General features: G+C 46.1%; 1 protein-coding gene across 1 annotated transcript in view; it reads right to left on the reverse strand.

Annotated features, from left to right (window-relative positions):
• Positions 1–1,323: 1,323 nt before the first annotated feature.
• LOC142282748 (uncharacterized) overlaps positions 1,324–17,942 on the reverse strand; it is a 45,146-nt gene continuing 28,527 nt past the window's right edge. Inside the window, exons 3-4 of the mRNA XM_075333025.1 lie at positions 14,714–14,827; positions 1,324–3,565 (exon numbers count right to left, since the gene is read on the reverse strand). Of these exons, the coding sequence (XP_075189140.1) occupies positions 2,229–3,565; positions 14,714–14,827 (1,451 nt within the window). The 3' untranslated portion in view covers positions 1,324–2,228. The remainder of the gene's footprint in view (positions 3,566–14,713; positions 14,828–17,942) is intronic.

The following is a 17,942-nucleotide window of genomic DNA, read 5'->3' on the forward strand; positions in this document are numbered from 1 at the left end:
AATTATCCTTTGTAAAGGGATCATTTTTATAACAAAGAGTCCAATTTCTACGGTGGCCACGCCTGATTCATGAAGTGGTGCATGCCTCCTCATGAATCTGGAGCGTTTGACGAGTGGCATGTGCCTCCTAGTGTCATGCTAGAAATATTACTCCCATCAGGGACTGGAGTGAAATTTCTGCCATAAGGAACACCACAGCTCGTCATGAATTTAAGGAGCTGTGGTGTCATGCCCCCGTCCCACCCAAACCGAGTCAATATTAGAGTGAAAATGGCAAAAGCCACCAATATTTGGCACAACTATGAATTGATACAAATTTTTGTGACTTTTCAAAGCTTTTGTGCCATTTGTTTGGCATAAAAGCTTTGATAAACTGAGACCAGTATCTTAACAACCTACACATATCTGAATGCAGAATGCGATTCACTTCTCCCTTGTCACGGCTGGGGATAGAAGCTATACCAGCCGTATATTACAATACAAAGGCAAGGGGAAAAGAATGCCTTATCACTAGGGAAAGGGGGAAGTGGTGACCCCTGACAATACAGCTCACCCTCAATGCCTTCACCAACCCTATATAGGTTCTGCACCTGTCGCTGAGCAGGAATACCTCACCCTAGGCAAACCCTGATCTATGCCTAAGTAAGAATGGCAGGTATGAGCGCTTTGTCAACACCACTAACGCTAAGGGAGACAAAAGGAATCAATACAGGGGAGACACAAATGCTACCACCTGAGCCCAGGTACATAGCAAAATTCAAACACTTATCTTAGGAGTAGCTACCACAGAAGTCTGTGGAAAAACAAGAGGAGACGACCACTGTAAACCACAACCAGGAACAACTATAAACCTCACCCAAAGCATCCAAGGGTGAGGTTTATAAAGGAAGTCAGAGGCTCGCAACAGAGGAAAAACTGACAGTTTCCCAGAGTCATAGAGTCCGCTGCTACAGAAACAGAGAACTGTAAGTTAAGAACACGTTCTGCAAATCTCTGGGAGTTTCCAACACTTCTGCCATTGGATTTTCTGCCAGCCGTGACAACGCTGTAACATCCCCTCACTATTTTTGTGCTAAATGCCTACAGCTCTGCCTCAACTCCAGAGGTTTGGAGGCAAAATCATCACATCTAAACAATAGAGAAAGACAGGCATGAAGAATATACTGTACATTTACAAGCATTTATTAACGAAACAAGTTTTGAAATGCAATTATATACAATGTGATAGAATTATGAGTTCCTATCTCCAATCTGGGGCTGCGCTTTTTAGTAAATAAATCAGTGAGCAACCGGAGATTAGTGAATTATCTAAATATAATCCAGTATCAAAACCTTTCACAAATGTTCATAAAGGCTCTCGAAATACCCAACTTACTAGCAAAGTGGAGCTCGAAATTTCATTTTGCGGGATCTTAGTATGCAGAACGGGATCCCACAAATCTCTGCAGCTGCTCTAAGCACGAGACATTGCTCTCTCAACTAATCCAGCGCTGTCACATACTTTTTAAGGTTTTACTGAACTGCTTAAGAAGGATGCCGCAGAGCTGGGGTCGTAGAGCTCACTCTTTCACTGAGAGAGTGATCATCACTGAGGGTTTTGAGATCTCACAATCTGAAGTTCCTTTTGGGGGACATTAGGGACACTTCAAAAAGTTTTGGTACTGGATTATATTTAAAAAATTCACTAATCTATGGCTCTTCACTGTTTTAGTAAATAATAAAGGCAGCCACAGATTTGTTATAAGCACTATTTAAAGGGAAAGTCATTAAACACATTGCACTAGAAACTGGGGGATATTACCCTCGTAACAGTGTCAGCAGCAGATCCCCCCCATAACAGTGCGTCATGACCACATTCTTATGGTTTGAAAAATACGATAAGTTTAAAAAGAGAGAAAATGGTTCTTTCCCTCACCAATTCTTACTTGAGCAATTGTAGCCAATTTTTGGATAAAACCCTTTGAATTATAGTACATCATAATGGCTTCTCCCGTGTGACTCATCTGACAACAGGACCTGATTAATGATACAAAACATTTGGCAAATTCTGAAAGCAAGAATGGCTGCTCTGCTGGTTTTCTGACGATTAGCAAGACTTGATTTACCAGTTAAACATTTCAATTATTCACAACATGATAAAGGTTCCTTCCCTGTGCGGCGCCATCATATGTTTAACAAGATCTGATTTCTGAGAATTACATTTTCCACATTCAGAACATAAAAATGGTTTATTTTGTGTGATTTTTTTGATGGTAAAAAAGATGTGATTTCCTAGTAAAACATTTACCACATTCTGGGCATGAAAATGGCTTCTCCCCTGTGTGATTTGTTTGATGTCTAACAAGGTGTGATTTCCGAATAAAACATTTCCCACACTCTGAACATGAAAATGGCTTCTCCCCTGTGTGACTATTCTGATGTCTAACAAGATATGATTTCCAAATAAAACATTTCCCACACTCTGAACATGAAAATGGCTTCTCCTCTGTGTGAGATCTTTGATGACAAACAAGATCTGATTTCCAAATAAAACATTTCTCACACTCTGAACATGAAAATGGCTTCTCCCCTGTGTGATTTTTCTGATGTCTAAAAAGGTAAGATTTCTGAATAAAACATTTCCCACACTCTGAACATAAAAATGGCTTCTCCTCTGTGTGAGATCTTTGATGACAAACAAGATCTGATTTCCAAATAAAACATTTCTCACACTCTGAACATGAAAATGGCTTCTCCCCTGTGTGATTTTTCTGATGTCTAAAAAGGTAAGATTTCTGAATAAAACATTTCCCACACTCTGAACATAAAAATGGCTTCTCCCCTGTGTGATTTTTCTGATGTCTAACAAGGTCTGATTTCTGAATAAAACATTTCCCACACTCTGAACATGAAAATGGCTTCTCCCCTGTGTGAGATCTTTGATGACAAACAAGATCTGATTTCCAAATAAAACATTTCTCACACTCTGAACATGAAAATGGCTTCTCCCCTGTGTGATTTTTCTGATGTCTAACAAGGTAAGATTTCTGAATAAAACATTTCCCACACTCTGAACATAAAAATGGCTTCTCCCCTGTGTGATTTTTCTGATGTCTAACAAGGTAAGATTTCTGAATAAAACATTTCCCACACTCTGAACATGAAAATGGCTTCTCCCCTCTGTGAATTTTCTGATGTGTAACAAAGTAAGATTTCCGAATAAAACATTTCCCACACTCTGAACATGAAAATGGCTTCACTCCTGTGTGAATTTTCTGATGTCGAACAAGAACTGATTTCCTGATAAAACATTTCCCACATTCTGAACATGAAAATGGTTTCTCCCTTGTAGGAGCCGTTTCATGTTTCACATCCTTTCTGTAACTTTTATTTTGCTTACAATTCTGTGATAAATCGTAATTTTGGACTTGTTTGAAAAGATCAGATGATAAAGCTTTCCGAGGAAGGACCGAAGGTATATCTGGGAGAGCAGCACGCTCTTCATATGTATCATGTGCGATACTTTCATCATCTGTTTTAAATTCTGACGATATTAGAGGTCCATCTGAACTCCTGATACACTCATCTGCTAAAAATAAACACAATGTTATTATTTTTTAATGATATAATTTTGAAAGTAGATTTTTTTAAATGATAACATTAGAAATTAAATTAGGAAACAAATTATTCTGAATCTGTTTTCCAATTTCGAGATCTAAGAGTTACATCTTCGTTAATTCGGGTCTCCCATTCCAAGCACCAGTTCTCTGGAATGTGCTACAGTAAATAATCTGATTGATTGTCGCAATGTGACTGTAGGATAATGAGGGACAGGGGCTCCTATACCGTCTCTCATGCCAGGAGACCTTAGGCTATCCCTAACCTCTGGATTACCCTGAACGTGGAAGGAAGGGAAAGGAGTATGATGGAAATACAGATTACGACAGACGGGAAAACCAAAATTCAGACACACTGCAAACTCACAGAAATAAACAGTGAGAGACTAAGGCGAAAAGCAAGAGCAGGAAGGCAAAAACAAAAAGACAACAAGGGTTAACACCACAGCTGCTCACAGCAATAATGCACAACAACCACTAGTTTGTATCACAACACATCACCAGACCTGTATAGGTAAACTATTGCTGGCATTAATGGAATAGTCCAGCCGGCATATACAGAAGGGGAGCGAATGATACTGGCTCCACAACAGCATGTGATCAAAGACATTAACACGGAGCACAGCAGAGAATAACTCTTGCTAGTCTTACTAAGTATGTGGTTTGACGCCTTCATCTCACTGTGCTGCTCTCAGACACCAGAACAGTTATCATGCAGAGTGCCAGAATGCTGAAATCCATGGATTATACTACGCCCTCTGATGTGCCATCTATATGTGTGCACATGCATAATTTATAGTTAGCATATGTGCTTCCATATTACATAGGTTGTGGATCAGCTGTTATTATTTTGTTGCATATATTCCACTTTGTTGCCCTTTTCCATTGTTATTTCAGCCTTCATATGCACATTGGTTTTATAAATTTATTTATTATACTAGAAGGTGGCCCGATTCTGCGCATCTGGTATTCTAGAATTTACGTATTGTGTAGTTAATGTATGATTTTTGTTTTTATATATATATATATATATATATATATATATGTTGTGTGTAGTTACCAAGTGTTTGAGTGTTTGTGTAGGGCGCTGTACATGTTCTGGGTGTTGTCTGGGTGTGGCGGGGGGTGAGAGCGGTGTTGTTTGTGTGTTGCGTTGTTTGTGGAGCGCTGTGTGTCTGTAGCGTTGTGTGTGTTGCGCAGTTTGTGTGGGTGTGGGGTGCATGTGTGTGTTTTGGGGGGAGGTATGTTTTGTGCAATGTGTGTGTTGTGCGGCATGTGCGTATATTTGTGTGTGCCGCGGTGTTTGTGTGTTGGGTGTCTGTGTAGGGCGGTGTTTGTGGTTCCCAGTGTGTGTATGGTGTGTTGTGCAGTGCGTGTGTGGCGGTGTGGTGTGTGTGTGTGTTTTGGGGGGAGGTGTACACCCCCCATCGTGCTCCATCCCCCATGCTGCGCACCCCCCCATCGTGCTCCATCCCCCATGCTGCGCACCCCCCATCGTGCTCCATCCCCCATGCTGCGCACCCCCCATCGTGCTCCATCCCCCATGCTGCGCACCCCCCATCGTGCTCCATCCACCATGCTGCGCATTCCCCATCGTGCTCAATCCCCTATGCTGCGCACTCCCCATCGTGCTCCATCCCCCATGCTGCGCACTCCCCATCGTGCTCCATCCCCCATGCTGCGCACCCCCCATCAGCCTCCATCCCCCATGCTGCGCACTCCCCATCGTGCTCCATCCCCCATGCTGTGCACCCCCCCATCGTGCTCCATCCCCATGCTGTACACCCCCCATCGTGCTCCACAGTCACACAGACAGTATACACGTACACATCTGATCGCATACACTCACACCCCACTTCTGCCTGTGGTGTCCCCGCAGCTGTGCTGCACACCGTGCTCCTCTGCTTTCTACCGACACGCACACACCTGATCGCATACACGCACACACCCGATCGCATACACGCACACACCCGTTCGCATACACGCACACACCCGATCGCATACACGCGCACACACCCGATCGCATACACGCGCACACACCCGATCGCATACATGCACACATACGCGCACACACACTCACAACATCCGGAGATACCACATGCTTCTGGCCATGTGATCCTCCGGCAGGTCCTGGAAGATCACTGCACGCACAGGATCGCCACCGAGAAGCAAGCGATATCACGGGATGTTGTGAGTGTGTGGATGCGATCTGATATGTGTGTGAGCTGTGTGTGAGAGTGAGTGTGATCTGATGTGTGTGTGTGTGTGTGTTCTTATGTGTGTGCGTGTGTGTGTGTTCCGCCGCTGCAGGACCTTGATACGCTCACCTGGGAGCCGGTGTACGCTGGTAACCATGCTAGACAAGATTACATGGTTATCAGCGTACCCCAACCCCAGCTCGCACGGGAGCCCACACCAGCGTACGCCATCAACCCCAGCAATGCAAGGGTATGTGTCGGCTGGGTTGGCAGCGTACGCTGATGTGGGCTCCCGGGGGTACAGCACTCACCTGGGAGTCGGGTCTCCGTGTCGTTTCGGGGAATGCGTGTAGGGGGCGGGGGCAGAGCGAACGTGCAATGCGTGAGGGGGGCGGGGCGAGAGGCCAATCCGTGTGGGGGTGGAGCCTGGGCGAGCGGCCAATCCGTGCGGGGGGCGGAGCCGAGGCGAGCGGCCAATCCTCTGTTTGTCACCGTAAGGACACAATTTTGGAGCAAGACAGACAGACAGACAGACAGAATAAGGCAATTATATATATAGATTATATCAATGAGTTATTGGATACTGTTAATAACAAAATGGTGGCCATCAGCGCGCATGCATATGTACCCCTCTTTTTGAAACATAGCAATGTCCTTTCTTTTTCCAGAAAGACTTTTTATTAAAGTGACCATGTTTTCTTAGCCGTATTATCTTTGTGCTCCATATATGCAAACTGAGTCTTCTGTACATCTGTAATATATATATATATATATATATATATATATATATATATAAACACACACACACACACACACTCTATTGTCAGGGTTGCAGATATGGAGGATGAGAAAGTTCATCATTATTTGGTCTGTCTATGATGGCACGATCTGTGTACTTGGTTTCCATGGTCACAGAACATGAACCATGTGACCTCCTCACTTCCTCCGTGCTGCTTGACCGCATGCAGATCATGGCGGGCCCGCCTCCCTCTCCACATGTGGAGCTGCACATCCACCAGATACCAATTTACGGTAATCACATTAGCTTTATTAATTGTCCGGTTGATGTTATGTGTCACTTTCCCCTGATGAAGCTGCAATAGGCGGCGACACGTGTCGGGCAGACTGCCTGACTGTCCCTCTTTCCTTGGGTCCCCATATTTTTCTTGCAGCGGTTACCAGGGTCCAGACATGGTATTGTAGTAGCCAGGGATTTATATTCTCCCTTGCACAGTATTGATTTTTCAACTACTAATTCAATGTGTGGGTAAAGGCTTTTTCCTTTTTAATAGGGTATTGTCTTCTGGTTATCCGTGTCATTCATTTTTCCCATAGGGTCTTTATAATCAGTTATCGGTAATGGATTATTATAGAGGCTACTCTTTATAATACATGTCTGGAGACCAATTGTGACATTGTATACCTTGATTGTAGTCTTGGCCATTACAGATGTAACTACCGTATTTTTCGGACCATAAGACGCACTTTTTTTCCCCCAAATGTTGGGGGAAAGTTGGGGGTGCGTCTTATGGTCTGACTATAGGGCTGCGGCTGGGAATGAGGGTGCTGCAGGTCATCGGGGGCACGAGCAGGCAGCAGCAGCGCCTGCCGTGACCACGTGGGCCCGCTCATTACATATGCACGCCCATCCTCCCGCCCATCTCTCAGCGCAGAAGCCGGCGCTGACAGGTGGGCGGGAGGACGAGCGGGGACGAGCGGATAGTAAAGAGCCGGCCGCATGATCACCCCTGGCAATTACAGCCTGGAGTGATCATGTGCGGCTGTATTCACTGCCCCCCGCGCGTCATTACCAGCGCGGGGTGCAGTGAATCAGTGCACTCACCCGTCCCCGTGTGTGGAGCCGGCCCCCTGCAGCATCGCGTCTTCCTGTCTGTGCCGGTCACCTGATCTGTGCTGAGCCGGTCAGCTGATCGGCACAGACAGGAAGATATCGCGATGCAGCAGGGGAACGGCTCCACACACACAGATCAGCGTGCCAGAGAGGAAGATATGATCGGTGCTGGAGGGAGTGAGGAAAAGGTGAGTATAAACGTTTATTTTTTTCTCTGTGCTATAGGATACAGGCCATATACCAGGATGGTATATGAGCACGATGGGGGCATATAGCAGGATGGGAGTACCGTATATGAGCAGGAGGGATGGGGGGGGGTATGTGAACAGGCTGGATGGGGGGGGTATGTGAACAGGCTGGATGGGGGGGGTATGTGAACAGGCTGGATGGGGGGGGGGGGTATGTGAACAGGCTGGATGGGGGGGTATGTGAACAGGCTGGATGGGGGGGGGTATGTGAACAGGCTGGATGGGGGGGTATGTGAACAGGCTGGATGGGGGGGTATGTGAACAGGCTGGATGGGGGGGGTATGTGAACAGGCTGGATGGGGGGGGTATGTGAACAGGCTGGATGGGGGAGGTATGTGAACAGGCTGGATGGGGGGGGTATGTGAACAGGCTGGATGGGGGGGGGTATGTGAACAGGCTGGATGGGGGGGGTATGTGAACAGGCTGGATGGGGGGGGGTATGTGAACAGGCTGGATGGGGGGGGGGTATGTGAACAGGCTGGATGGGGGGGGGGGTATGTGAACAGGCTGGATGGGGGGGGGGGTATGTGAACAGGCTGGATGGGGGGGGGTGGTATGTGAACAGGCTGGATGGGGGGGGGGGGTATGTGAACAGGCTGGATGGGGGGGGGGGGTATGTGAACAGGCTGGATGGGGGGGGGGGTATGTGAACAGGCTGGATGGGGGGGGGGGTATGTGAACAGGCTGGATGGGGGGGGGGTATGTGAACAGGCTGGATGGGGGGGGGGTATGTGAACAGGCTGGATGGGGGGGTATGTGAACAGGCTGGATGGGGGGGTATGTGAACAGGCTGGATGGGGGGGGTATGTGAACAGGCTGGATGGGGGGGGTATGTGAACAGGCTGGATGGGGGGGTATGTGAACAGGCTGGATGGGGGGGTATGTGAACAGGCTGGATGGGGGGGTATGTGAACAGGCTGGATGGGGGGGGTATGTGAACAGGCTGGATGGGGGGGGTATGTGAACAGGCTGGATGGGGGGGGGTATGTGAACAGGCTGGATGGGGGGGGGTATGTGAACAGGCTGGATGGGGGGGGTATGTGAACAGGCTGGATGGGGCGGGGTATGTGAACAGGCTGGATGGGGGGGGTATGTGAACAGGCTGGATGGGGGGGGGTATGTGAACAGGCTGGATGGGGGGGGGTATGTGAACAGGCTGGATGGGGGGGGGTATGTGAACAGGCTGGATGGGGGGGGTATGTGAACAGGCTGGATGGGGGGGGTATGTGAACAGGCTGGATGGGGGGGGGTATGTGAACAGGCTGGATGGGGGGGGGGTATGTGAACAGGCTGGATGGGGGTTTATAGCAGGATCATATACAAGGCAGGAGGATCATTACCAGGATGGGGTACCTTAGTAGAGAATTTGGGGACATTACCCCCATAACAGTGTCAGCAGCAGATCCTCGCCCCATAACAGTGTGTCATGACCACATTTTTTGCTTAAAGTTTTATTTTCCCATTTTCCTCCTCTAAAACCAGGGTGCGTCTTATAGTCCGGTGCGTCTTATAGTCCGAAAAATACGGTACTTCTTGTATTTTGTATGGCCACTCCACAGGGGTCGTCCTTTAAATTATTCTGTTATGGTGTTATATTGTGACATTGTTGTGTCCTGTGGGTGAATTCTAATATAGGAAATATTCATCACAGGTTTAGCCATTTGTCATCTTTTCACTATACCACTTCTTATCCTGTATCCTTATTATTATGTTTTGCGATAGACTATATCCACTATATATGCTACTATTATTCTCCTTTCACTGTACCGCTGCTTTATAGAGGTTTTTTCTATTTTTGCCGTATTTGTATATAATTTTCCCTGGGGACCATATATATATAAAAAAAAATATATTTATCACATAATTATATGTAGTGTATGGGACAGATGGCTGTTTTGTTCTTAAATGATTTTAATCGTCTATCTGTGTTTTGTATGTTCCGGACACAATAAAATTTATATACCTTGTTTATACAGTTAGGTCCAGAAATATTTGGACAGTGACACAAGTTTTGTTATTTTAGCTGTTTACAAAAACATGTTCAGAAATACAATTCTATATATAATATGGGCTGAAAGTGCACACTCCCAGCTGCAATATGAGAGTTTTCACATCCAAATCGGAGAAAGGGTTTAGGAATCATAGCTCTGTAATGCATAGCCTCCTCTTTTTCAAGGGACCAAAAGTAATTGGACAAGGGACTCTAAGGGCTGCAATTAACTCTGAAGGCATCTCCCTCGTTAACCTGTAATCAATGAAGTAGTTAAAAGGTCTGGGGTTGATTACAGGTGTGTGGTTTTGCATTTGGAAGCTGTTGCTGTGACCAGACAACATGCGGTCTAAGGAACTCTCAATTGAGGTGAAGCAGAACATCCTGAGGCTGAAAAAAAAGAAAAATCCATCAGAGAGATAGCAGACATGCTTGGAGTAGCAAAATCAACAGTCGGGTACATTCTGAGAAAAAAGGAATTGACTGGTGAGCTTGGGAACTCAAAAAGGCCTGGGCGTCCACGGATGACAACAGTGGTGGATGATCGCCGCATACTTTCTTTGGTGAAGAAGAACCCGTTCACAACATCAACTGAAGTCCAGAACACTCTCAGTGAAGTAGGTGTATCTGTCTCTAAGTCAACAGTAAAGAGAAGACTCCATGAAAGTAAATACAAAGGGTTCACATCTAGATGCAAACCATTCATCAATTCCAAAAATAGACAGGCCAGAGTTAAACTTGCTGAAAAACACCTCATGAAGCCAGCTCAGTTCTGGAAAAGTATTCTATGGACAGATGAGACAAAGATCAACCTGTACCAGAATGATGGGAAGAAAAAAGTTTGGAGAAGAAAGGGAACGGCACATGATCCAAGGCACACCACATCCTCTGTAAAACATGGTGGAGGCAACGTGATGGCATGGGCATGCATGGCTTCCAATGGCACTGGGTCACTTGTGTTTATTGATGACATAACAGCAGACAAGAGTAGCCGGATGAATTCTGAAGTGTACCGGGATATACTTTCAGCCCAGATTCAGCCAAATGCCGCAAAGTTGATCGGACGGCGCTTCATAGTACAGATGGACAATGACCCCATGCATACAGCCAAAGCTACCCAGGAGTTCATGAGTGCAAAAAAGTGGAACATTCTGCAATGGCCAAGTCAATCACCAGATCTTAACCCAATTGAGCATGCATTTCACTTGCTCAAATACAGACTTAAGACGGAAAGACCCACAAACAAGCAAGACCTGAAGGCTGCGGCTGTAAAGGCCTGGCAAAGCATTAAGAAGGAGGAAACCCAGCGTTTGGTGATGTCCATGGGTTCCAGACTTAAGGCAGTGATTGCCTCCAAAGGATTCGCAACAAAATATTGAAAATAAAAATATTTTGTTTGGGTTTGGTTTATTTGTCCAATTACTTTTGACCTCCTAAAATGTGGAGTGTTTGTAAAGAAATGTGTACAATTCCTACAATTTCTATCAGATATTTTTGTTCAAACCTTCAAATTAAACGTTACAATCTGCACTTGAATTCTGTTGTAGAGGTTTCATTTCAAATCCAATGTGGTGGCATGCAGAGCCCAACTCGCGAAAATTGTGTCACTGTCCAAATATTTCTGGACCTAACTGTATATTGGTGTGCACTTGTTTCTATTGAGGCCTTTTTCTCCACTTTTACTTTGGTCACATGACGTGATGTCAAAAATGTTCTTAAGCAGTCCTATAATTGGCATATAAACACTGCAGCCGCTAGGAGAATGGGGGCCTGTGTAATTGCCCAGTTTGCTCTCCCTTTCCCCTAATATCAGTCCTGCATGCCAGCCTGTGTCCTGTTCAGTTTTTTTAGATTCCTAGAATTAAAAGACCTTTGGTTACATCATGTCACATGACTTCATCAAAGGTCCTTAAACAATCAACCTTAGAATACAACTGATGGGGACCCTAAGAGACTGGGGTTCCTGAGAAATTGCACAGTTTGACTCCTCCCAATACTGGTCCTGACTGTAACTAGGGCTTATTCTCGGTATAGGGCTTATTTTCAGGGAAACAGGGTATTTTTGACGCCCTGGCCAGGCCAGGTAGTCACAGATAGGGCCCCGCATTACACCTGTCCCCTACAAGGTAACACACAGCCGACCATATACACCCTAGTCACCTCCCTCAGGGCTGATGGGCACACCAGGGGGCGGAACCAGGTGGTTGGAAGACGCCCACCAAGGAGTCCTGATAGCCTGAGGCAGGAGAAAGTAGGCAGTTGAGTTGTAGAGTTCAAGGAGAGTGGAGGCCAGGCCTGTGACAGGGCCTGAGGAAAACTAACAGGTGCCAGGGTTGGAGCCCTGGTGCCTTTGGCTAGGAGGCAGACGGTGGTCTCGTCTGCAGGAGCCAGGAAGACAGCTAGGTGGAACCGGGACAGGGTTGTAGCCCACCGGTACCGACCCGGGGAACCGACCCGGAAACCGGAGCACAAAGGGGGGTACTCAGACCCAGAAGCTAGGTCCAGAAACTACTGGGGACTAGTTAATTAACTGATTGAGGCCAGGACTCTAGGTCCTGTCCCACCCAAAGTCCCGAAAGAAGACAACAGCCCACCAAGAAGGGAGAAAAGGCCACCGCCACGGCTCAGAGATCCCATGGGCCAGCGTCTGCGGATAAGGGCTCCCTAGACTGTCACAAGCCGGGAGTGGACTCCTGAAGTTTCAGGCTCAGGTATTCCAACATTCACAAAGGTGCGGGAGAAAGGCAGAGACCACCAGCCGGGTGGGGGACCAGAGCGCAGCCCACCATTATTTTGGTTTACCAGAGACTCGTGTGTTCAATAATAGTGAGTACAACAGCACCCTGCGGTCGCCCATCTCCCTGCACCAACGCCCACCAAGTCCTGGGGCCACCATCCCTGCCCACGGAGGGGTTAACAACTGGCTGCACAACATCTCCCCCGGGTGCCCCGTCACAGCAGCGGTGGTGTCCAACCTCACCACACACCGTGGGTGGCGTCACGAACTCGAATACGGCCCAGCCGTACATATACATCCGGCACACTACTAATTTCCGGTAAGAACCAAGGAGACATAGTAAATTGAAAAAATCTTTTTTCTTTTATTTTGCTTGTGAGATTGTGAAAGAAGTGCTGTACAAAAGTCCGCCAAGACGTTTCGGCCAATCGGCCTTCCTCAGGTCGGACAAACTGGAGAGCAGCAGGAGATGAAGGAGTAGAAAATGAAAGTAGATGTACTTGACCGTATGTTGGACAGCAGGGTAAATGGTGGTATACACAGGAATACCTATGTGGTTATATTGTGAGTAGTGGGTCACTCTCTTGTCAGGAGGGCAAAGTGAGTACAATGTTCCTCTGGTAACCGCAATGTGGTAACCGGAAATTAAGTGTAGGGGATCACCAAGTTTCCTCAAATGTGACACAAGACCTGTGTTAAGGCAAGCTTCCAGCACGCTTTAGTGTAAAGAGATCATTATGCTTCCATGTTCTGTGTATGCTGTCAGCACTCTTAAGTGCTCAGGGATCCTGTTATGCCAAGGCGGTTGTAGCTCAAGTGATTATTCAAGACCAGGGGCTGGAGGACAAAATATGGTCAAGGGGTATATAGAACAAGGCAGGACCTGACCCAGGTAGTTACCTATGGCTCCAGTGATTAGGCATAGGAGGAGGTCCAGGAAAGGTGAAGGGAGTCCGGGCGACTACCGGCGGGTATCAGAGGTGCTGGGAGGCTGAACCGCGCGTCCTGTGCCTCCCAGCACCTCTGATACCCGCCGGTAGTCGCCCGGACTCCCTTCACCTTTCCTGGACCTCCTCCTATGCCTAATCACTGGAGCCATAGGTAACTACCTGGGTCAGGTCCTGCCTTGTTCTATATACCCCTTGACCATATTTTGTCCTCCAGCCCCTGGTCTTGAATAATCACTTGAGCTACAACCGCCTTGGAATAACAGGATCCCTGAGCACTTAAGAGTGCTGACAGCATACACAGAACATGGAAGCATAATGATCTCTTTACACTAAAGCATGCTGGAAGCTTGCCTTAACACAGGTCTTGTGTCACATTTGACGAAACTTGGTGACCCCCTACACTTAATTTCCGGTTACCATATTGCGGTTACCAGAGGTACATTGTACTAACTTTGCCCTCCTGACAAGAGAGTGACCCACTACTCACAATATAACCACATAGGTATTCCTGTGTATACCACCATTTACCCTGCTGTCCAACATACGGTCAAGTACATCTACTTTCATTTTCTACTCCTTCATCTCCTGCTGCTCTCCAGTTTGTCCGACCTGAGGAAGGCCGATTGGCCGAAACGTCTTGGCGGACTTTTGTACAGCACTTCTTTCACAATCTCACAAGCAAAATAAAAGAAAAAAGATTTTTTCAATTTACTATGTCTCCTTGGTTCTTACCGGAAATTAGTAGTGTGCCGGAGTTACCATACTCCAATTACTGACTTTTCTCCAGAGCACCTACGCGAGGTGAGGCAAGGTCTTTCTCTTACGGATTTTGTACATATACATCCAACCCCCCACCTTTTCATGCGGAGTGTCCGCAGGACCCCTGGGTCTGGAGACCCTCGAGCCACCACCCCTGAAAGTCCGGACTCGAGCAGCGGCGGCTGCTGGTCACGGGGGCGGCACATATTCATAAACTCTCTGCAGGTCTTTGAGTTGCCTTCATAACAACATATAGAAGGGACTAGAAACAAACAGCAGAAAAAGCAGAAGCAAAGAAAATACAGCTGAAAAAAACAGAGCAGAAAGCCTAAAAATGTAAACACAAAATTAGTGCAGAAAGTACATGAGTAGATATCTCTTACTGGATAGAGCTGGAGGAAACACATCCTGAGGAACATCGGGATCTTCTTGTTTACAGTCCTGTGGGAGAAGAGGACGGGGACCTCTCTCTGGTGTTGTCCTCTTACTGGATAGAACTGGAGGAGACACATACAGGGACTGAATTCATTCCTTACATACAGATAATTATAGGCCGTGTGTATTTAGTCCTGTCTATTACCTGGTGATGTGAGGGGCTGGGGAACCTCCATCATGACGTCCTTGTACAGATCTTTGTGTCCTTCTAAATACTCCCACTCCTCCATGGAGAAATAGACGGTGACGTCCTGACATCTTATAGGAACCTGACACATACAATGATACCGTCACCCCCGATCCCTTCATAGCGTTACTGTATAATGTCCCAGCAGTGTCACCTCTCCAGTCAGCAGCTCAATCATCTTGTAGGTGAGTTCTAGGATCTTCTGGTCATTGATGTCCTCATGTATCGGGGGGTGAGGTGGAGGCCCCGTGATTGGGCTCAGGGGTCTTCCCCATCCCTCAGACACAGGGGCCTGACAGCGCTCACTAGAGGTCTTCTTCACTACTGTGTAATCCTGGTTATGGAGAGACACAGTAATAAATCTCACTCCAGACATTTCCAGAGTCCTCACCTCTCCAGTTCTGTCCATCTGTTATTCCCATAGATAAGAATGATGTAATGTGACGTCATCAGAATCTCTCACCTCTCCAGTAAGCCGGAAGAGGATCTCTAGGGTGAGGTGTAATATCCTCTCCGCCATCTTGTCCCTATCCATATCCATCCTTGACGGGGCAATCAGGAGAATTCTCTGATATAGAAGATCTCCACTGAGAGGATCCGATATTGTAGGGACCTGAATGGGGAGAAGATGACAATGTAACATCATAAAGAATCCTGTACAGTAATATAATTACTGGAGACTTTATATCCGATCACTGGCTGCAGAAATAACGCTAACATGTATGGCATGAAGGAGAAGACAATTCCTCGTTTTGGGGCTGCAGGAACAGAAATAAAGATTCTTGATCCAATAATATTAAGAAGTGTCTTTTACTTGACATGTATGGCACGTGACTATTTTATAATATTCATCTGTTTGCTTGTTTTGGGGGGGGGGGGGGGTTGTATGTTTGCAGGTTTTTAGTTTTCCAGATTTTTTTGGCTGATTTTTAAACTGCAATTTTTTTTTTAATTTTTTCAAAATTACTGCATAATAATGACACTGAAAAAGATGTGAGTGTGCAGGAGGACGAGAAAACCAACCAGGGCCAGGAAGCTGCTGCCAAGGCAGATAAAATAATAGGATGCAGTGAACGAGGCACAGATGCTCCGGACAAAAACAGTTTTGCCTCTATACAAGTCACTAGTGCGGCCACACTTACAATATTCTGCACAATTTTGGGCTCCAGTGAATGAGGAGGACATAACTGAACTAGAGCGGGTGCAGAGAAGAGTGACCATTAAAGGAATGGAAGGACGGCAATAGGAGGACAGGTTAGCAAGCTTGCGGTTATTCATTTTGGAAACACAAAGGCCAGGAGGCGATTTTATTACAATGTACAAGTATATCAGGGGCATGACTGAGATATTTCTAATGAGCTTTTTACAACTGAGGCCTGCAATGATGACAAGGAGGTTGAGTCATAATCACAGATGGGGATTCTTTACTGTAAGAGCAGTGAGAATATGGAACTCTCTGACATATGATGAAATAATTGTTGATAGACTACAAAAATTCAAGGCGGGCTTGGATGCCTTCTGTAATAAGTATATTATTGAAGGTTGTCAGGACTAGATTTTGTGATGGGTCTGATATTTTTAGAGTCATGAAGGAATTTTGCTCCTTGTAAAGGTATTCACACCCCCGGAACGTTGCACTTATTTTTACATTACACCAACAAAAGTAAATGTATTTTATTAGGATTTTATGTAATATACCAGCATTAAGTAACAAGTATTTGTGAAGTGTAAAGGAAATGATAGATGGTTTTCTAGATATTTAAAAATATAAATCTGAATATTGTGATGTGCATTTGTATTAAGCCCCTTGTAGTGTGATGCCCCTGAGTGACCAACTCCCTCCAGAAGTCACATAATTAGTAAATTGAGTCACCTGTATCATTTATTCTCAGTATAACTACAGCTGTTTTGTGAAGGTTTCACAAGTTTTGTTTGAGAACATTAGGGATCAAATAGCATCTTGAATACCAAGGAACACACCAGACAGGTCAGGGATAAAGTTGTGGGATAAAGTAAAGCAGGGTTCAGTTAAAAAAAAAAATTAGACAAAGTTCTGACTAACCACTTTTCAATCCATCATCCAAAAATGGCAGGAGTATAGTGTGGAGACACAATGGTCAGTGGGTACGGTCGTCCGCTGGCCTGGCTGTCTTCAGAAAGACCGCTCAGACCAGGACTCATCCCACTGAACACCCGCACTCCTTCCTTGTGGGCAGAACACTACTCAGACAACACAGGGTGAGGGAACCACACCTTGATAGGACGTTACTGGTTCACCAACAGGAAAAATCATATTGTACATTTCCAGAAAGATCCCAAGATGGTACAAGTGACAGAGTCTCATCCATCCATTGTCTCGCATGGGATTAGAAACTTTGCGACTTCGGGGCTTCCTGGGCCAACTATCCCAGTTAGCAGCAGCTCGCTTTTGATGAGCACCCACTGAGAGGAGATAGCGGCAAGCTTAGAAAGATGACTGAGCACAGCATGATATGTAGCCAGGCAACTGAACTGTCCTCACCTGGGTTCTCCAGGCACAATTGTGGGCTCAGCATTGAGCAGTGAAGCAGATCTGTGATCTTCCAGCTAAAAATGTGGATTTTAGGCTGAAGTCCTGCAAAATTAATGTGGAAAGAGGAGCAAAGCCCTTTTATACCCCTCAGTTCTCAGTTCAGGGTATTGTATCTTACAGGATTGGTGGGAGATGGCTGTTCTCTCATTGGTTCAGTTCAATTCGACTGCATAATATTCCTCTATCAGAATGGGTGAAATAATGAGAGAGGGATCTTTACCATCCTTTGAGGATTTACAGACCCAATCCCCCTCTAGACAATTAAAGTGGATGCAATATATACAGCTAAGGTCATTTGTAAATTCCAAATATGGTGGGGGGGGGGGGGGGACGATCTCCCCGAATAATACCGACCACACCATTTGAACAACTATTCTCAAGGGAGACACCACACCAGATCTCATTAATAAGTAACCTA

The sequence above is a fragment of the Anomaloglossus baeobatrachus genome, unplaced genomic scaffold (assembly GCF_048569485.1).
Source record: "Anomaloglossus baeobatrachus isolate aAnoBae1 unplaced genomic scaffold, aAnoBae1.hap1 Scaffold_52, whole genome shotgun sequence".
Lineage (NCBI taxonomy): Eukaryota > Metazoa > Chordata > Amphibia > Anura > Aromobatidae > Anomaloglossus > Anomaloglossus baeobatrachus.